This window comes from Bufo bufo, chromosome 1 (assembly GCF_905171765.1).
Source record: "Bufo bufo chromosome 1, aBufBuf1.1, whole genome shotgun sequence".
NCBI lineage: Eukaryota > Metazoa > Chordata > Amphibia > Anura > Bufonidae > Bufo > Bufo bufo.
Genome location: NC_053389.1, coordinates 264,143,303 through 264,165,596, shown reverse-complemented (window position 1 = coordinate 264,165,596; position 22,294 = coordinate 264,143,303). Strand labels below are relative to the sequence as shown.

General features: G+C 44.0%; 1 protein-coding gene across 4 annotated transcripts in view; it reads left to right on the top strand.

The window, feature by feature from the left end:
- Nucleotides 1-22,294, top strand: part of LOC121007008 (hepatitis A virus cellular receptor 1 homolog) — a 76,863-nt gene that overhangs the window by 42,347 nt on the left and 12,222 nt on the right. For 2 of the 4 annotated variants that reach the window (XR_005780389.1, XM_040439186.1), the window contains exons 3-6: nucleotides 4,150-4,200; nucleotides 11,217-11,293; nucleotides 13,779-13,890; nucleotides 17,752-17,788. Coding sequence is in view for 1 of the 4 variants with exons in the window: in XM_040439186.1 (XP_040295120.1) it covers nucleotides 4,150-4,200; nucleotides 11,217-11,293; nucleotides 13,779-13,890; nucleotides 17,752-17,788 (277 nt within the window). In the remaining 3 variants the exon portion in view is untranslated. The remainder of the gene's footprint in view (nucleotides 1-4,149; nucleotides 4,201-11,216; nucleotides 11,294-13,778; nucleotides 13,891-17,751; nucleotides 17,789-22,294) is intronic. The other 2 variants (XR_005780390.1, XR_005780391.1) reach the window with 2 other exon arrangements.

Sequence of the window (22,294 nt, the reverse complement as noted above, 5' to 3'; positions counted from 1 at the left end):
GATCCTCCGCTGGCTCTCCAAAGCTGTCCAGACGTCTCTTCCTCCCACAAACTGTTCGGGCGGCCGCGCATGCGCTAAACTATCTTCCTTTGTGCTGCATTGGAGCCGCGGCACGAAGGAAGATTGAGGGAGGCGAAGCAAGAGAGGCCGGCCACTGGAACACCATGGGTGAGCTCTGCGTAAGCGCGGCCCATGGATGCGGCCGGCGATCGGTGGCCGTATCCATGGGCAGCGAATATAAATAGAATGTTATTTTTAGATTTTAGAAGAAAACTATAGGATTTTAAAAAGGCTTTATATTTAGAGAAAGGCTCAATGGGGGGTATATAATTGAATCAAACAGGATGAACAAGATGGGAATACCCCTTTAAGTTTAAAACTGTCAGCAAGTGGTGACTTAAACCACATGGGATATGTGGAGTCCGATTGGGCAGGTGACCACAGCACACGCAAATCCACAAGTGGTTACTTATTAAAATTGGGAAATAGTCCTATATCTTGGTCCAGCAAGAAACAGATGTCAGTGGCATTGTCCTCTACAGAAGCTGAATACATATCTGCAGCTTATGCCAGTCAAGAAGTTGTGTGGTTACAGCAATTACTCAAGGATCTTGGGGAGGCAACATCAGAACCTACCGTCTTATTTGAGGACAATCAGGCTTGCATTAAGCTTGCAACAAGTGAGAAGATTAATGCAAGAACCAAGCATATCGACGTCAGACATCATTACATTCATGACTTAGTTGATCAGAAAGTGATTGTACTTGTGTATTGTGAGTCTGAAAAAATGATTGCTGATGCTTTGACAAAGCCACTCGCTAGAAACAGATTTGTGGATCTTAGATCAGAAATGGGACTGACATAGATAGTGGTTGTTGAGTGGGGGTGTTAGCATACAAGGTTTGTATTGTATAAGCAACAACCACTGCATGTCATTGCTGTATGCCTAGTATATTGTATGGTCACTAGGTGGCAGTGTTACATTTGTGTAAGTTCCTGTTTTTGCTATGTCTTTAACAATTAAAAGAGTTCAGTGCTGGTTCTGCCACAGAGCCGAGGTCAGCAAAACTGCACAGACTGTCTGCCTGTCCTTTGTTTAGCCTCAGGAAGTATTTCTGACAATATTGACTCACATGCCCTCCATCCCTGCCATCAGTAGTGGCATCTACAGTACATATGGAAAAATAAATTAACTAGTAGAGTGCCATCCTCTACCTGTTGCCCTAGGTCCCTGCCCTTAAATGCATTATTGTAAATTGGACAGCTACGTCTCCCGTCTGCTCATCAGTGCTACAGTATGAGGAGTAGTGATCACTAATGCCATCGCTCTTCCCCATACAGACTCGTTGTTTGCCGGCAAAAGAGGCTGTTTACACTGCACAATCTGCTGCTGGCAAACGATCATTTAGGGCACATGCACACATTCAGGATTAATGTGCGGAGAATTCACACTGAAATCCGCAGGTGTTCGCAGGCAAATCCGTGCGGTCAATCCGCATCAATTGGTGCAGATTTGCATGCGGATTTTAAGTGAATGGAGAAAATTCAGTCAGGAAAAATAAACTAAATTGACAGGCTACGGATGTTAAAATCCGCACTGCAGGTCAAAATCTGCGCCGAAAAATTCTGCATCGTGTGCATTGAGAATTTCAAATTCTCATAGAATACAATGTACATGACCTACAGTGCGGATTTTCCGCTCGCAGATCTGCACGGAAAATCCGCACGCAATCCTCATCGTGTGCATGTAGCGTTAGGTGTCTGCATGAATTATGCGATTACCTGATGAACTAGTGTTTCGCTTATTCATCAAGTAATCGGCGGCACCTTTTCACAGCCAGATAAATACTAACGAGCATTCCTATGAACACTCGTTAGCGATTATCTGGCTAAGGCCTCATACACACGACCGTTGTTGTGTTCCGTTCTGCAAAATGGGGTTCCGTTGTTCCGTGATCCGTGTGTCTTCCTTTATTTTTGGAGGACCACCAGACATAAAGGAATGCAAAAAAAAGTCTAAGACAGGTTTGCCATGCAAATGATAGGAAGAAAACTGACGCGGACGACAATCTTGTGTGCCTCCGCGTTTTTTAGCGGTCCCATTGACTTGAATGGGTCCGCGAACCGTTTTCCGCAGAAATAATAGGACAGGTTATATTTTTTTGACGGACTGGAACCACGGATCACGGATGCGGATGACAAACGGTGCACTATCCGCATTTTCAACGGCTCCATAGAAATGAATGGGTCTGCACCTGAAACGCTAAAATCGGCGGAACGGACGCGGAAGCAAACAACGGTCGTGTGCATGAGGCCTTATTCTCAACCAGTGTAAAGGGCCCTTTGGCTATAATTTATTTCTGCCCATTACATCCAGATAGTGACACATGGGGGAGATTTATCAAAACTGGCATAAAGGAAAACGGCTTAGTTGCTTAAAGCAACCAATCAGATTCCACAGATTTTCCAAAGGAGTGCTGAAAAAATGAAAGGTGGAATCTGATTGGTTGCTATGGGCAACTAAGCCAGTTCTACTTTACACCACCTTTTTCACCTTTTTTAAATCTGTTTTTAGTTTGTGACTGTAGATTTTATTATTCTATTTTGTAAGTGAGATTATGGGGCTTTCATTATGCCTGAGCAATTTTTATGAGCATTTGCTTTACAGTAGCCACATGGGCCATAGACACAATAGTCTGGAGGGGAGTAACAGATATGCTCTATAACCTGGTTACAGGGAGGGAGTATATACAGTACATTGTGACCATCACCTATTGGATGGTGGATTCAGTGCTATAGGTGTTCTCTATCATTGTAATTCTGCCTGTGATGATAATCAGATGACTGCTGAAAAGTAATCTGCACACAGGGGCAGAGTTGCCATAGACCCTAAAGGGAAATTTCCTGGTGGGCTAATGCCCAGGGAGTCACCCAACAAGCTCTCCTCATGGCCGCCAACCACATACATAATGATCTCATGCTCTCAGTAGTAATTAACGTTAGGAGCATCAGGTACGTATGCATTTGGCCAGCAGCAGTAGGTCCCCTCCTAAATGATGCTATATCACCGTCCTCAGGACTGTGATACAGTTGAATGCTGCAGCAGGGGTGCCAGTATTTTGGGCTGCACTTTGGTATTTAGTTCTGCTAGGGGGGTATTTTGTGCTGCACTATGATATTGCTGGTCCCATCTACTTATGTTGTCCCGTCTTCTGTTAATTGGACCCCCTATAGGGACCTCTTTTACGTTCCCAGTCTATCACTGTCTGTACAGATCAGGAACTCTTGACTAATTAATAATCTTAGTGGTCAGTTGAAAAAAAAATAAAAAAATCAGCAGAAATGTTTAAAATAATATGATTAACATAAAATATGATTTAAGCAATAGGTGATTTTCCAATGACACATTCCCTTGAAACTGGCCATACACTTCTGGCAGCTATTTCTCCTAGGTCCGTCCCCCACCCCCCACATATACTTGCGTTTTAAACCGAGCATGCGTGTGTTTTTAATAAGGAGACTGCAGTAAGTTATTGCCAGGCTCTTCTAGCAGTGGCTGAGAATAAAACTGTCTGGCATGTTGACACTCATAGACATTAGATGGCTGAACAGTCCCACCAAAACCACGGAGTTCAGCTGACGTTAATCTGATAGGTGTGGTCAGTTTTAGACTGCAGCAACGTGTCTTCACAGAAGGAGGGAGAGCCCTGATAACAGAGCATACACCATCAATACTTGGAGGAAAAATGCTCATTTGGCCAATAGCTATCTTTCCTGACACCCCATACACATACAAGCTCGGTTCAGCCAAGCATCCATGTGTTTTAATGGGAAGAGCAGAAAGGGGCTGTGCCAAGTTTTTAATTTATTCACTATCCACAGGATTGGGGATAACTAGCTGATTGCTGGGGTTCTGACTGCTCGGACCACCACCGCACTATCATTTTGATGGAGCATCAGATTGTGCATGCCGCTCTATGGAAATGCCAGAGATAGCTGAGCGCTCTACTCGGCAATTGAATATTTACCTTTTATCAAAGATTCATGGTCTATAAAGAGTAAAGGCCATCAATGCTATAATCCCAGAGAACCCTTTTGTTACCATTGAACTTCACATATTTTACTAATTTTTTATTCTTCTTATTTCAGCAGCTCCGAGTCATCCTGAACCCCCCGACCAGCCACTTCACACCACTCACCGTAAGTCAGTGATGCTAAGATGGGTTAAACCATACTAACTGATAATTTGGGCACCTCATCATTGTACAAGGGCCTGCAGTAGCAATGGGGCCTCTCTACTGTTAAAAGGGTCTTCTCACTAAGAAAACACTGTTCGAGATGCCCTAGGAGACATGGGGATCGTGGAAAGAGCTTGTCAACTGTGGATCCCCTTCTATGTGTCAACATGAAGACTAGAGATACTGTAAAAAACTGCTTCCCCTCTGGAGGCCTCCATGTATTGCATGATTGCCGATTTATTAGAATATGCACAATGGATTATCCAGCTTTCTCCAAAGCCAAAAGGGCTCCCCCTTATAGAACCAGCAGCATACCTGACATAGAGACGGGGGCCATGCGTGCTGAGGGGCCATAGCAGTTATCTGCAATCACCAATAGGTGGAGTTCCCTGCATTCATATATTTATACCGCTCTAATTGAGTTCAATAATATGGAGTTAGCTCCCCATAGAGGGGGCTCCAGGCAGCCAGAATTGTATTATTTATCAAGTTAGAAAACCAAATTATGTAATTAATCAGCACAGAATTTTTTTAATGTAATGGATAATTTTAAGCCATTGGCAACATCCAGATTACTTATAAGGTGGAAGTCAGTACCAGGGCCGGTTTTAGACAAAGTGTGGCCCTGGGCAAAATTGAACGTGGGGCCCAAAATCCTGAAATATTGGACCAGAAGTCTGACAGGGCTTTGTAGGCACGGACAGCAGAATGCCACATTATATCTCTTTAGCCTTTCCACTGTAAGCTGCGGATCCTGCAGCCTCTTGGGTAGTATTTTTTGTGCTTAAAAAAAACCTAATGCAGAATCTGTATCAGGTTTATTTTCGATGTGTTTTTTTCTGATGCATTTTATAACACACTTTTTGATGCAGTTTTTCTGTGGATTTTCATTAATGCCCATTTTCAAAGGGAATTCTGGACATAGAACCCGCATATAGAATGGCCAGGGCACTTCATTTTATTCATGGTGCCGTTTATAAAACCACAAGCAGAAAAAAAAGGGGTTGTCCCATTCTGGCCCCTGAAGTGAAGGGAGAGCACAATGTGCATGCCTCGTCATCCTCCATTATGCTATGAGTGTTCTGAAAATAGCTGATCACTGGCAATTCCATAGCAGTAAAAGAAGATAATGCTGTGCATGCACACCGTTGTGGGGGACCTGTGGATGACACACTGTTATGGGGGATCTGTGGTTGACACTGTTATGGGGGACCTGTTAATGACACACTGCTATGGTCGGATCTGTGGATGACACTGTTATGGGGAACCTGTTGATGACACTGTTATGGGGAACCTGTTGATGACACTGTTATGGGGTATCTGTGGATGACACACTGTAATGGGGATCTGTGGATGACACACTGTAATGGGGACCTGTGGATGACACTGTTATGGGGAACCTGTTGATGACACACTGTTATGGGGTATCTGTGGATGACACACTAATGGGGATCTGTGGATGACACACTGTAATGGGGATCTGTGGAGGACACACTGTAATGGGGATCTGTGGAGGACACACTGTAATGGGGATCTGTGGAGGACACACTGTAATGGGGATCTGTGGAGGACACACTGTAATGGGGATCTGTGGAGGACACACTGTAATGGGGATCTGTGGAGGACACACTGTAATGGGGATCTGTGGAGGACACACTGTAATGGGGATCTGTGGAGGACACACTGTAATGGGGATCTGTGGAGGACACACTGTAATGGGGATCTGTGGAGGACACACTGTAATGGGGATCTGTGGAGGACACACTGTAATGGGGATCTGTGGAGGACACACTGTAATGGGGATCTGTGGAGGACACACTGTAATGGGGATCTGTGGAGGACACACTGTAATGGGGATCTGTGGAGGACACACTGTAATGGGGATCTGTGGAGGACACACTGTAATGGGGATCTGTGGAGGACACACTGTAATGGGGATCTGTGGAGGACACACTGTAATGGGGATCTGTAGATGTCATTGTTATGGGGGATCTGTAGATGACACACTGTTATGGAGGATCTCTGGATGACAATGTTATGGGGGATCAGTGGATGGCACACTGTTATGAGGCATCTGTGGATGATGCACTGTTATGGAGGATCTGTGGATGACACTGTTGTGGGGATCTGTGGATGACACTGTTATGGGGATCCGTGGAAGACACGGTTATAAGGGATCTGTGGATGACACTTTTATGGGGGATCTGTGGATGACACACTGTTATGGAGCAACTGTGGATGACACTGTTATGGGGGTTCTGTAGATGACACTGTTATAGAGGATCTGTAAGACCGTTATGGGGGATTTATGAATGTAATTGTTATGGGGGATCTGTGAATGACACACTGTTATGGACGATCTGTGGATGACACTGTTATGGGGGATCTGTGGATGACAATGTTATGGGGGATCTGGCTGTGATACGGCCACAATGTGTGACATAGCTTTACAGATGCCTTTATTAGCAGCCCTGGTCTGCTCCCCCCAAGTACTGAAAAAAAAATAAAGTTTAACTAGAGCCCTCTATGGTCCAGACAGCCATGCAGTAATTGAACATAGCACAGCCACGTCACAAGCACGCCGTTTGGTGTTGTCCTAAAAGTGCTACAGACCTAGCTCATAGTCAGGGAGCGCACACACAGGGGGTCGCAGGGAGCGCACACACAGGGGGTCGCAGAGAGCGCACACACAGGGGGTCGCAGAGAGCGCACACACAGGGGGTCGCAGAGAGCGCACACACAGGGGGTCGCAGAGAGCGCACACACAGGGGGTCGCAGAGAGCGCACACACAGGGGGTCGCAGAGAGCGCACACACAGGGGGTCGCAGAGAGGGCACACACAGGTGGTCGCAGAGAGCGCACACACAGGGGGTCGCAGAGAGCGCACACACAGGGGGTCGCAGAGAGCGCACACACAGGGGGTCGCAGAGAGCGCACACACAGGGGGTCGCAGAGAGCGCACACACAGGGGGTCGCAGAGAGCGCACACACAGGGGGTCGCAGAGAGCGCACACACAGGGGGTCGCAGAGAGCGCACACACAGGGGGTCGCAGAGAGCGCACACACAGGGGGTCGCAGAGAGCGCACACACAGGGGGTCGCAGAGAGCGCACACACAGGGGGTCGCAGAGAGCGCACACACAGGGGGTCGCAGAGAGCGCACACACAGGGGGCCGCAGAGAGCGCACACACAGGGGGCCGCAGAGAGCGCACACACAGGGGGTCGCAGAGAGCGCACACACAGGGGGTCGCAGAGAGCGCACACACAGGGGGTCGCAGAGAGCGCACACACAGGGGGTCGCAGAGAGCGCACACACAGGGGTCGCAGAGAGCGCACACACAGGGGTCGCAGAGAGCGCACACACAGGGGTCGCAGGGAGCGCACACACAGGGGTCGCAGAGAGCGCACACACAGGGGTCGCAGGGAGCGCACACACAGGGGTCGCAGGGAGCGCACACACAGGGGTCGCAGGGAGCGCACACACAGGGGTCGCAGGGAGCGCACACACAGGGGTCGCAGGGAGCGCACACACAGGGGTCGCAGGGAGCGCACACACAGGGGTCGCAGGGAGCGCACACACAGGGGTCGCAGGGAGCGCACACACAGGGGTCGCAGGGAGCGCACACACAGGGGTCGCAGGGAGCGCACACACAGGGAGCACACACACAGAGGTTGCAGGGAGCACACACACAGGGATCACAGGGAGCTCACAGAGGGGGCACAGGGAGCTCACAGATCAGTGACCATCAGTACTTGAGGGCAGTGCAGGGCTGCTACAATGAGTGTGTGACCCCCAACAGCCCTGCACCCTTCTCTACAGACACTGCTGAATGTTTTTTTCTGGATGGTGCTATTGTAACGCCCCAGAGGTGCATTACCACCTATACGCCTCTCTACTATCTCCTATGATTGACCCAATGTCATTTATGCACTTATTTCCAGGTCCTGCAAAATGTGTATACCCATTTCCTTGTTTTGTACCTGCTTAAGTGTAAAATACCTGGTTTACCAGCAGATTGAGGCATACATGGCAGAGCTAGTTTACCTAGAATGGAACCCCTCTTTCCGATCTAGCTCTCTCTAAGAGAGGAAGGAGTTTAGTCTAATAAGAGTTAGTCTATCTTACCCACTGCCAAGGGAGGGTGTGCAGCAGATGCTCGTCCCTGCTTGAAGAGTCTTGCCTAAGCTGGCAGAGCACCTTTAGCTCTGCTGGACAGCAAGGCAGAAGCCTTAAGCCTCCCAAGCCAAGGAGCAAGTTCCCTGGATAAAGTTAGACAGACCAGATTACAATGTTAAGTTGCAGCATACAGAAGAAAGGAAAGGATTCCTATTTAATCCTGTCAGCACAGCAGATCCAGAGAGCAACAGACGTAGCAGGGCTGAGTGTGTTTGCCTGCCAGAATTAATGCCAAAGCCTGCTAGTGACCAAGACAAAGCTGGAAGATTGTTTCCTGATTAACGTTTATGCAAGTAAAGCTGTTGTTCAATGTTATACCAAGTCTGGACACCATTTCTTTCTCCATCCCTTTCACCAACTACCCCTTGATTTGCTACACAAGACTGTGCCTGGGATTCTACCGTATCCATGTAGGAGCACCGTGACAGGTGCAACACCAATAAGGGACATTAGGCCACCTTACACCACTCTGGCATTCCTACATTGGGTACCACCATATCACTAGAAGGGGCCCTGTGCCCTTGTTGCATCAATGCAACTGGCGTCTCGACAAAAACTTTTCTCATATTAAAGGGATCCCATGGACGTTGACCCCCGTGTGCTGCACTATGATAAGAGAGGGTCCTGGGAGCTCCTGCAGTTTAGCAGCTGAGGACAGCCTGGGAGTCAGATGCAGCAGAAGGCCCAGTCATCCCAGTCTCATTTGAACCTTGCAGCCTGGAGCAAGTGCAGGCAAAGGAAGGGGGTGGATCTATGTTAGCTCCGCCCATACAAAATGTCTGATGTCTGTGGCAGCAGGATTCGGATGCTGTGCTGTCACTGAGGTCTGGTGTGATGGGTAGACTGTGCGGGGTGGACAGCAGTGGACTGTTGCAGCATGTTAGAGTGCCACACAGGGAGCATGTGGAGGAGATAAAGCAACTGAAAGGCTCCCGCCTTAGGCCCACTTAACTTTCAAACAGCAGGGAGGCCCTTTCGGAAAGGGGACCCTGTGTAATTGCCCTGCTTGCCCCCCCTAACGCCTGCCCTGGTCAGTACTTTAAATATGGTGCCAACTCAGGAGTTGAGTGGACTCCATAGCTTGCCAGTGATTACTGTGTTATACAGCAGACATCTGCCAACAGTGTCTGTGACCAGAGAAAACTCGATCATGATCATGAACATTTAACCCTTCAGATGCCATGGTCGCAATTAACCAGAATTGGACTGCACCCCCGTGACTAGATCACAGAAGCTGTTTGGTTGGTATGGCAGTCAGGAGGCTGTCAGGTCTGCCATAGCAAACTTACTGTTAAACCCTGCTTGTGGCAGGGCTTCATAGGAATACAGTGAATGCAATGAAATGATAAACCATCTATGGTATAAGAAATCTAATGATTGCTAGCGAGATTTTTTTAATTGCGAATTTTCGTAATGCGGATTTTCGTAATGCAAATTTTTATCGTGAATTTTTCAATTGCCGAGTAAAAACATGATTCCTCCGTGCTTCTTGCTTGTGGGCCAATATATATACCAGTATAGCTAATATTCGAGAAAACCCAAATATAGAGCAATTTAGTTAATATAGTGCTATAATCTTCTTTGTCTAATAGTTGTAATTTGTTCTCATCTGAAGTTCAGATTGGAAAAAAATTACAACTATTAAAAAAAAAGATTATAGCACTATATTAGCTAAATTGCTCTACATTCGTTTTTTTCGAATATTCGCTGTATTGCTATATATTACTGTTTTAGAATATTACGAATATTTGAAAAAACTAATATATTCGATATAGTGCTATGACTTTTTGGCCCACAAGCAAGAAGCAGGAAGGAATCATGTTTTTGCTCGGCAATTTAAAAATTTGCGATAAAAGTTCGCATTACGAAAATTCGCATATTACGCGATCATTACCTTGTCGATTTTCGAGTAAAAATATCATAGAATATAACGAATATTCGAATTCGTGAATATTCCCTGAATATTCTACTAAATATTCGTAAAATATCGCGAATTCGAATATGACCCCTGCCGCTCATCACTAATTTGCATGTTCAAGTCCCCTAGGGGGACTAAAAATAAAGCAAAAAAAACTGTTTTACAAAATATTTAAAAAAAAAAAAAAAAAAAATTCTGATCAATCCCTTTCTTCATTTTAAAAATAACAAAAAAAACAACATTGGTATCACCGCATCCAAAAATGCCTGAACTATCAAAATATTAAAATTATTTATCCCATATGGTGAACAACGATATAGAAAAACAAATCAAAATGGTCAAATTGTGTTTTTGTTTTTGGTTTCTTCACTTAAAAAAAAATTTGAATAAAGACATATATGCCCCAAAATGGTAAAACTACAGATCATTTGCAAAAAAGAGTACTTAAACAGAAATCTACAGAAAGGTTATGGGTGTCAGAATGTGACGAATTGATGCACGAAAGTTATTTTTTTTAAGTGCAATAAAACATAGCAAAAACTATATAAATGTATAAAGATACCATATCTTTTTTACTGCCCAGTGAATGCTGTAAATGCAAAACCTGTAAAAAGAATGGTGGAATTGTTTTTTTTCCAATCCTAACCCATTATGAATTTTCCAGATTTTCCAGATTCCCAATAAATTGTGTGAAATATTAAATGGTGCCATTAGAAAGCACAACTTTTACTGCAAAAACAATAAGCTCTCCTAATAGAACTCAGTTGGGCTCTATGGTTTCTATTTAACATTGCAAATGTTCATATAGAAATGTTCCCATATTTCTATTTTCTTCTAACTTCTATCTGGTTCCCATGTTTCCAATGTTTTCCTTTAACCACAGGCATTGACTCTCCTTATGTCACCCCAAAGACAACCTCTATTGACTCCGTTCCCTCCACTGTGAAGCAAGAAAGTCAGGTATGTAAGAGAAGAAAGAGACGGGAGGCAGCGCCTCATGTGTGGTGCTCTTTGATATTGAAATAGTGATATCCAGAATAGTTGCACTTACCCTCTGCCATTGTGAGGAGTCACAACAGCTATATTTCACTTTGCTGGTATTATCCGACCAGCTTATGGAGTGCCTGCGCTGCTGCCTGGGTTCCTACCCATGGCGGGGATGCGGACGTCAGGGTGAAGCGGTCAATGAGAGGAATAAAAGAAAAGTTGGAACCTCTGTATAGGTGCTGTCAGCAGGGAGGCAGTACCAGGTAAGTATTAGTAAAAGCAGATAATTTAATTATGGTCAACGCGTTTCAAGGGCGAACAGCCCCCTTCCTCAGGACTATTACCTAATAGTCCTGAGGAAGGGGGCTGTTCACACTTGAAATGCGTTGACCATAAATAAATTATTATCTGCCTTTACCAATACTTACCTGGTACTGCCTCCCTGCTGACAGCACCTATACAGAGGTTCCAACTTTTCTTTTATTCCTCTCACTGACCAAAGAAAGTCAGGTACAAATTTTTCATAAAGAGGTCATTTACTTTAATCCAGCATCAGGGTAACCTAATATGCTCTGGATTATCAAATATTCCATATTATCAGTTGTTGGAGGTTATTTCACAACTAATCTCTTGCTTCTTGTTGATATGACCTATGAAAACAGCACAATTAACAGTCTTTAAGAGTTTCCTCGGTTTCGCTGGAGTGTGTATATTATAATTACTTTTATTTGTCATGTCAAAGTCCGAAAATTCTGATAATTCAGTAGATAATGATGGACTTCTTCAGGCCAGAAGCAATTTCATATTCATTTCTATGACTGTCCAATAATACAGATGGTCTGATAATGCGGCACCTATCTGGCCCTATCTTCTCTCTCCTGATCAGGCTTCTCCTGTACATCAAAGCAAAATAGTCACTTGTCATCAATAGTGTTAGGCGCGAATATTCGAATCGCGAATATTAATTGTGAATATCGGCACTTCAAGAATTCGCGAATATTTAGTATATAGTGATATACTGTATATTCGTAGTTGCAAATATTCTAGATGTTTTTTTTCATCAGTAACCTCCCTTCTTACTTGTGGGCCAATGAGAAGGCTGCAATGTCTTTGTCTGAGCTTAGCAACATCCCTAGCAACCAATAGGAAAGTTGCCTACCCCTTACTATATAAGAACGTCCCCAGCTGCCATTTTCTGCAGTTTTATGGAGTTCTGAGAGAGAGAGCAGTGACACTGCTGTGCTCTCTGCTTTCCACATTACATTAGATAGATCGTTAGATAGCTTATATATATATATAATACAGATAGTTAGTGGGAGATAGTCAGTGTAGGTTATATCCTGATATAGTGTAGCTGTTGCAGTGCAGGGTGTTAGGTAGTGTGATAGGGTCTGCTGTCCATACATATATGCATAAGAAATTATCCCAGCAGACGTACTTGCTCTTCAGAATATGCTTTATTAAACGGTTCACAGAACGTGTTTCGGCATGTCAGCCTTCCACAACTGTAGTTGAGGAAGGCTGACATGCCGAAACGTGTTCTGTGAACCGTTTAATAAAGCATATTCTGAAGAGCAAGTACGTCTGCTGGGATAATTTCTTATGCATCTTATGGGGATTGCTCCTTTCCCGTGCGGACATCGATACTGAGGTCGTGAGCTGTCCGATTTTGGTATTTTGGCATAAATATATGCAGACCTGCTAAAAGGGGAAGTTTCACATATTGCGCCAAAATATTTGCATCATTATTGCCGATTAGCGCAATCGCGAATATAATGGAGCACTCTAACTGCATATAAAGCCATTTTTGATGTTCTGCCGTGCCAACCATTTTCTTCAGTCTCAGGAAACTTCTAGCAGCTTGGAAAATGTAGCAAAAGTGACTCACGCCTGTATTTTGCGTGCATTACGCGAATATTACATTGCTGATTTTTCGCAATCAATAAAATAATCTCGAATCCGCGAATATATGACGAATAGTATTCGTGAAATATCGCGAATTCGAATATAGCCCCTGCCGCTCATCACTAGTCATCAAGCATCTCTGCAGTGACTGCCCATGTGCTTTACCACATCTAAAACCAGCTGAGGCTGACCACATGAATGCTATGGGGTCCATGTTGAGAAGAAGCCCTGGCTTCCTATAACTGCATTTGCCTGCAGCCACCACTAGAGGGAGCTCTCTGCATACAAAATCTTACAGTTCGCATTGAGTTCAATAATAGCTGCATAAACCTATATGCAATGAGCTCCCCCTAGTGGAGTCGACAGGCAGCTAGAATGTTTTCCTTCTAATACAATGTGAAGAAAAGGGTATTTGAAGCCCAATGTGTGAAAAACACATCTGTAACCAGAAGCTGCCATCTACATCCTGCTATGATGATAATACACACAGCTACTTTCTCTTTTGTACACTATTTCCACATTATAAAATGTTTTTTTTTTTGTCTTCCTGCAGGATATCAAAATTGAAGACACCATAAAAGTGGATAACAAACTTCATCATATTATCGCCACCGTTGTCATACTTATCATTGTTCTGCTTTCATTGGCTGCGCTGTTATTTAGTTGTAAGTTACTACAATAGTTTTTTTGTCAAATTTTCATGATAACGCAAACAGATACAGATACACTTGAATTCCTACAATCTGGCATTTCATAATCCAGAAAATTTGAGAATACAGCACTTGTTTCCAGCACAGAAATGTAATATGCAGTTGGTGAAATTTTGCATGATAACCTAAAATATATGAAAATCTGGTACTTATCAGGCCCCACTGATGTCAGACGAAAGGAATTGTGATCTAATGACATCATAGTAAGACGCCTTACATAAGCACATCAAAATTAAAAAGAAACAGCCCACACAAAGGTCAAATACATTAAAGGGGTTGCCTAGTCCTTTTATATTGATGGCCTATCTTCAGGATAAACCATAAATATCTTATTGTCAGGGGATCAGCTGTTTGAGACTATCTCCAGCACTGGATATCGTCGGTAGAACCACACAATTTACAACACTGTGCAGTGGACAGAGCTGTTTACTGGTGCAGCGGTGCAGTAACCAGCTCTATCCAGGGCCGTCTTTAACGCGGGGCAAAAGGGGTAGCTGCCCCGGGCCCAGTTGCTCCTGGGGGGCCCAGGGCAGCTGCCTATTGAGCCCCGCTGGCCACTGCCCACAAATTCAATGACATCTATAATCCGTAGGACCGGGAAGCGGCGGAAGGGGGAGGGAGGGGTGGATGGAGAAGGGGGAGGGAGGTATGGAGGGGTTAGTAGTACAGTACAATGTGCGCATTGTAAAAAAATAAATAAATCAAAAGTACGGTAATCTGCAAAATACTATGTATTTGTGTGTCAGAAGTTATGCTTTTTTAATTTTTAGAATAATGATACAGCCATTTTATTTGATACTTTTGTGTTGATTCTTTTTTTCTCTATATTAAGGTACACTATAGTCACTAGAACCACAACAGCTAAACGTAGTAGTTCTGGTGTCTATAGCATGTCTCTGCAAGCTTTTTAATGTAAACACTGCCTTTTCAGGAAAAAAAAAGGAGGTATTTACATTACTGCCAAGGAACACCTCTAGTGGCCACTCATCAGACGGCCACTCATCAGACGGCACCAGAGGTGCATTCACGCTAAACAATCCTCATAGAAATGCATTGATTCAAAGCATCTCTATGAAGCCACGCATGCGCAATAGCCTCCCAATGCTTCCCTATGGGAAAGCAGTGGGTCGGCTATGATATACTCACACACTGCACATTCCCGTGCATTGTATTGAGGAGGTGATCTGTAATACACTCACAAACTGCACATTCCTGTGACTTATATTGCTGTAGGGCTTGCAATACTCACACGTCTGGTGGTAATAGGAACCTACTCAGTGGCACGGTACACTTGAAGGGTACAGGTTCACTTTTGGTGGCACAGCAGACCTAATTGTAAAAACAAAAACATGCAATGCAACAGCTCTCTGCAAACCAAATAAAGTACAAAAATGCATAATAATAACAGGTAGAATTTAGTGTTAGGACACGTCTTACAGAGATCGCCTTGACGTGCGGCAGACGGGCTCAAATAATTTTGTACAAAATGATTTGCCAAGCATCTCTAATTTATAAGTATAGCATTAGCAATTATTATGCATTTTTGTACTATATTTGGTTTGCAGAGAGCTGTTGCATTGCATGTTTTGTTTTACAGTGTTGTTTTCAGCCATAGCAACGTGCCCCTGCGCATTGAGATGTGCTGACTGACCCCCTTTTTCTTTGCAGCACACCTAATTGTTACAGAAACATACCTGGTGGCACAGTACACTTAATTGTTACAGAAACACACCTGGTGGCACAGCACACAATTGTTACAGAAACACACCCGGTGGCACAGCACACAATTGTTACAGAAACACACCTGGTGGCACAGTACACTTAATCGTTACAGGAATACACCTGGTGACATACTACACTTGATGGTTACAAGAACATGGTGGCATAGTATGCTTGATGGTTGCATGGCAACTTTCTGAATAGTTCTTGACCAGGGATGTAGTTTGTGAGGTACTTCAACTGGTCTATCACAATCGAGCTGTGGCAAAAGTGACTAAAGGCTTTTGCCTGTTTTATACTATGCACCTCTTGGTCCCTGTGGACTCACCATTTATACAATAGTACATCCCCTGTTACGGTAATGCTACAGATTTGCCATTCAAAACCCCAGAAATGTTTGTCACCCAGCTATTCCAAGGAAGCTATTTTAAAACATCATACTACACACCTTCAGTGCTGCATAACATTAAAATACACACTCTAACCGATGCAATATTAATACACACCTCAGCTGCTGAAGAACATCATGATCTAGAATCCAGATGCTGCAGAACAACATAATACACCCCACATGCTGCAGAATTTCATAATACACCTCAGCTGCTGCAGAACAACATAATATACATCTCAGCTGCTGCAGAACCTCCAAATACACATCTCAGCTGCCGCAGAACCTCATAATACACACCTCACATGCTGCAGAACATCATAATACACACCTCACATGCTGCAGAAGATTATAATACGGACCTCACATGCTGCAGAACATCATAATACACACCTTACATGCTGCAGAACATCATAATACACATCTCAGCTGCTGCAGAATATCATAATACACACCTCACATGCTGCAGAACATCATAATACACATCTCACATGCTGCAGAACCTCATAATACACACCTCACATGCTGCAGAACCTCATAATACACACCTCACATGCTGCAGAACATCATAATACACACCTCACATGCTGCAGAACATCATAATACACATCTCACATGCTGCAGAACCTCATAATACACATCTCACGTGCTGCAGAACCTCATAATACACACCTCACATGCTGCAGAACCTCATAATACACACCTCACATGCTGCAGAACCTCATAATACACACCTCACATGCTGCAGAACCTCATAATACACACCTCACATGCTGCAGAACATCATAATACACATCTCACATGCTGCAGACCATCTTAATACACATCTCACATGCTGCAGAACCTCATAATACACATCTCACATGCTGCAGAACATCATAATACACACCTCACATGCTGCAGACCATCTTAATACACATCTCACATGCTGCAGAACCTCATAATACACATCTCACATGCTGCAGAACCTCATAATACACACCTCATGCTGCAGAACATCATAATACACACCTCACATGCTGCAGAACCTCATAATACACACCTCACATGCTGCAGAACATCATAATACACACCTCACATGCTTCAGAACCTCATAATACACACCTCACATGCTGCAGAACCTCATAATACACATCTCACATGCTGCAGAACATCATAATACACACCTCACATGCTGCAGAACATCATAATACACACCTCACATGCTGCAGAACCTCATAATACACACCTCACATGCTGCAGAAGATTATAATACGGACCTCACATGCTGCAGAACATTATAATACACACCTCACATGCTGCAGAACCTCATAATACACACCTCACTTGCTGCAGAACCTCATAATACACACCTCACATGCTGCAGAACATTATAATACACACCTCACATGCTGCAGAACATCATAATACACACCTCACATGCTGCAGAACATCATAATACACACCTCACATGCTGCAGAACATCATAATACACACCTCACATGCTGAGGTGCATCTTATAACAAATAATCTCCCTCCGACTATAAATGATAATATCAGGAGTCACTTCAGAGTCATGTGACCAGTATAAATGTACTCATCTATGGATTTTCATGGTTGCAGTGACTTCTAATATTCTCCAAATTTACGATGAGGGGCGATCTTACATATTAATTGAATATTTTCTATGTACATTACTAAACCACAGCCTTGTTCTTTTTTTTTTTCAGACAGACATCGTAAAAGGAAAAACAAAGACACGGCTAAGTAATAAATATAACAAAATGGTTTTATGATAGAAAATTAGTTTGCATATCTCCCATTTCTCAGGGCTCTATCCTCCCTCTGAGGAAATGTTCAAATATAGAGAATAAGGTGATGTTAAAGGGAAACTGCCACCTAGAAAATGCATATTAAGCCGCCAGCAGTACCTTGTTGCAGCCTGTAGTATGATTATAAAGGTGTCTGTGTCTTTTCTGTGCAATGCGGCAAAAGTCTGTAAAAAGACCACGCTATGTAAACGATTGTCTTGAAGTCAAGGGGGCTTTGTTGCCTAAAGTCAAGCGCGCCCCCTTTACCGCCCCAAAGCGTTTGATTGATAGGATTTCCTTCACTACTGGATGCTTGAATGTAGTCTTGCGCGTGCGCTGTGTCCCTGCAATACCAGCGCCTGCGCACTGTTCTATTCTGCTATAAGGTATTGTTCAAAAGCTCAATGCTCAGGCACTCGTGATCCCGCGCATGCGCGACACTACATTCAAGCAACCGGAAGTGAAGGAATCGGGCATCCTATCAATTAAACGCTATGCGGCGGTAAAGGGGGCGGGCTTGACTTTAGGCAACAAAGCCCCCTTGACTTTGGCCCGTTGAATAAAAGTCTTTTTACAGACTTTTGCGCATTGAACAGAAAAGACACAGACACCTTTATAATCGCACTACAGGCTGCAATAAGGTACTGCTGGCGGTTTAATATGCATTTCCTAGGTGACAGGTTCCCTTTAAAAACCAAACTGGAAAACTGCAATGCGTTTTTCATGTGTTTTTGGTGTGGTTGCTTTTAGTTTTTTTGTGTTTACAGGTGAAACACATTTATTCAGTTTTCCAAACCCGTGTTCCACACTGCAACAGCATTGAAAATCTCATTGCCATTTTGTCAGTAAGGTTTGGCTACTGTTTTAACTCCACCAACCATACCTCCCAACTTTTGAAAATACCGCACCACTGCATATTTTTTACACGCCCATAACTCCACCCAATGCCTATGTATAAACACCCAATGCCACTCAGACACCTTTGCACCCCTACACAGTAGTTATGCCCTCTTAGTGATCTTATACACTAGATATGCTAAGTGCCCCCTCACAGTAAGAATGACACATAGTGGTCCCCTTTCAATAATGCTGCCCCCGTACAACAGAGTTGCCCCCTTAGTGCCACCTCACGATAGTACGGTTCCCTTAGTGCCCCCCTTAGAAGAGTACTGTCCCTTTAGTGCCCCTCTCAATAGTGAAGTCCCTGCAGTTTAACCCTTAGAGAACCAGGCGATTTTCCGTTTTGGTTTTTCACTCCCCGCCTTCCTATAGTCATAACTTTTTTATTTTTCCGTTCACAAAGCCTTATGAGAGCTTATTTTTTGAGGAACAAGTTGTACTTTCTAATGGCACCATTGCATACAATCTAGTGGGAAGCAGGAAAAAAAATTCCAAATGGGGTGGAATTGGATTTTTTTTTTATTCTGCCACTAGTGTAGCACAAGAGGTTTCCCGATCTCTGCTGGGGAATGCTGTTACGGGAGTGGGAGCGCGTGGCTCCTGCTTTCGGACCACTCAGATGCACATGGCAAACATGTGTCGCAGGTCTCTGCTGTTTGATACAGCAGAAACCTGGCAGCTATGAGGGCCCGTTGCATGCGCGAGCGTGCGTCATGTTTAAAAAGACTTCAGCCATACATGTACGGCGGCGGCATTGTGCTGTCCTCAGGACGCAGAATCATTTGAAATCAGGAGTTGTGGGACAGCTGCAGCGAGCCGGGTAAAGGGGACAGAAGTGGATACAAATGATAGTAGCAAGAATGGTGGTAGTAGCTGTTACTCATTCTGATGCTCCCCTGGGCTGTGCAGTGATAGGAAAGGTGCACCTTTCTTCCCTTCAGCACACACCCTGGTTTTTGGGATTCTCCTGCCTATTGTTAGTTCGGGTGCCCTTGGTGGAGATGAGTTTTAAGGTGTAAGGCAGGGGTCCCAGTGCTCTACAAGGCAAGGTGGTACTGTGATAATGAAGGTGATGCACACAATGATGAGGCCAGTGTTAGTTCAAACAGGTCAATGTGTGGGCAGTTACAGTGGATATAAAAAGTCTACACACCCCTGTTAAGGTTTCTGTGATGTAAAAAAATGAGACAAAGATAAATAATTTCAGAACTTTTTCCACCTTTAATGTGACCTATAAACTGTACCACTCAATTGAAAAACAAACTGAAATCTTTTAGGTGGAGGGAAGAAAACACCAAAAACTAAAATAATGTGGTTGCATAAGTGTGCACACCCTCTTATAACTGGGGATGTAGCTGTGTTCAGAATGAAGCAATCACATTCAAAATCATGTTAAATAGGAGTCAGCATACACTTGCCATCATTTAAAGTGCCTCTGATTAACCCCAAATAAAGTTCAGCTGCTCTAGTTGGTCTTTCCTGAAATGTTCTTAGTCGCATCCCACAGCAAAAGCCATGGTCCACAGAGAGCTTCCAAACATCAGAGGGACCTCATTGTTAAAAGGTATCAGTCAGGAGAAGGGTACAAAAGAATTTCCAAGGCATTAGATATACCATGGAACACAGTGAAGACAGTTATCATCAAGTGGAGAAAATAGGGCACAACAGTGACATTACCAAGAACTGGATGTCCCTCCAGAAGAAAACTGGTCTGGGAGGCTACCAAGAGGCCTACAGCAACATTAAAGGAGCTGCAGGACTTTCTGGTAAGTACTGGCTGTGTGGTACATGTGCCAACAATCTCCCGTATTCTTCATATGTCTGGGCTATGGGGTAGAGTGGCAAGACGAAAGCCTTGAAAAACATCCAAGCCAGGCTACATTTTGCAAAAACACATCTGAAGTCTCCCAAAAGCATGTGGGAAAAGGTGTTGTGGTCTGATGAAACCAAGGTTGAACTTTTTGGCCATAATTCCAAAAGATATGTTTGGCGCAAAAACAACACTGCACATCACCAAAAGAACATCATCTTTTAGCATGACAACGACCCAAAGCATACATCCAAATCAACAAAGGAATGGCTTCACCAGAAGAAGATTAAAGTTTTGGAATGGCCCAGCCAGAGCCCAGACCTGAATCCGATTAAAAATGTGTGGGGTGATCTGAAGAGGGCTGTGCACAGGAGATGCCCTCGCAATCTGACAGATTTGGAGTGTTTTTGCCAAGAAGAGTGGGCAAATCTTGCCAAGTCAAAATGTGCCATGCTGATAGACTCATAACCAAAAAGACTGAGTGCTGTAATAAAATCAAAAGGTGCTTCAACAAAGTATTAGTTTAAGGGTGTGCACACTTATGCAACCATATTATTTTATTTTTATAGTTTTGCTTTCTACCTAAAAGATTTCTGTTTGCTTTTCAATTGAGTTGTACACATTAAAGGTGGAAAAAGTTCTGAAATGTTTTATCTTTGTCTAATTTTTTTACATCACAGAAACCTGACATTTTAACAGGGGTGTGTAGACTTTTTATATCCACTATAGGTAGATGATTCGCACAGGCACTCTCAAATACAAGCATGGTTTTTACAGGTGGTTTTAGGCAATTTTGTCCAAGGGTGTGTGCATGGGAGGATAGGCAGTTCCATTCTCTCTAATCAGCTAGTACAGCCTCTCTTGTACAGCCTCCAGCACTTTCTCTATCTTCAGATTTATATATCCACATTACCCTTAAAGGGGTTTGCCAAGTGTTTTATACTGATGACCTATCATCACTATCTGATTGGTGGGTGTCTAACACTTAGACCTTCGCTGATCAGCTGTTTTAGAAATGAAACTGGCGCTCACAGTAGCACCGTGGCCTTCTCTCTGCTTACCAAGCACAGTACTGTACATGGTATAGAGGCTGCGCTTGAGATCGCCGCCCAGCCCCACTTCAATGGGGCTGACCTGTGCCTAGGGCATGTGACCGATAAACGTGATGTCACACAGCCTAGGAAAAGCTGGAGAAGGCTGTAAGTGCCCCTGCCTTCTCAAACAGCTGATTGGCGGGGGTCCTAGGTGTCCCACCGATCAGATACAGATGACCTATCCAGAGTTAAATTCAGGACAGCTCCTGCGGCCGTTGGTCAGGTGCATACATAATTTATGCTCCTAGCAATAATTAATGCTGAGTGCATCAGATTGTTATGTACCTGGCCACAGGCCGTGAGGAGTGCTCAGGCAGCCCTCTGGACATCTGCCTACTGGGAAATATCCCTGTAGGGTATATGGCCAATATGCCCCTGATGTAGCCTAACATAATGACATGACTGCAGTAAACACAACCTAACAGAAGAGAGCGCCAAAGGGTAAACAGGAATAATGCAGACTAGAGATCAGTGAACTTCTTGAAAACCGTTTCATGTCCAATCCTTTTTTTTTTTTTTAAAGCAATTTGATTTGTATCCAAATGTATTCTACAGAAATATGCTCCAATTGGCCTGAAAATTGGTATATAACACTCTGAGGTCTCCTAGGACACAGATTTAAAAAAATATATCTTTTCGTTATCTTCTTTAAAAATTT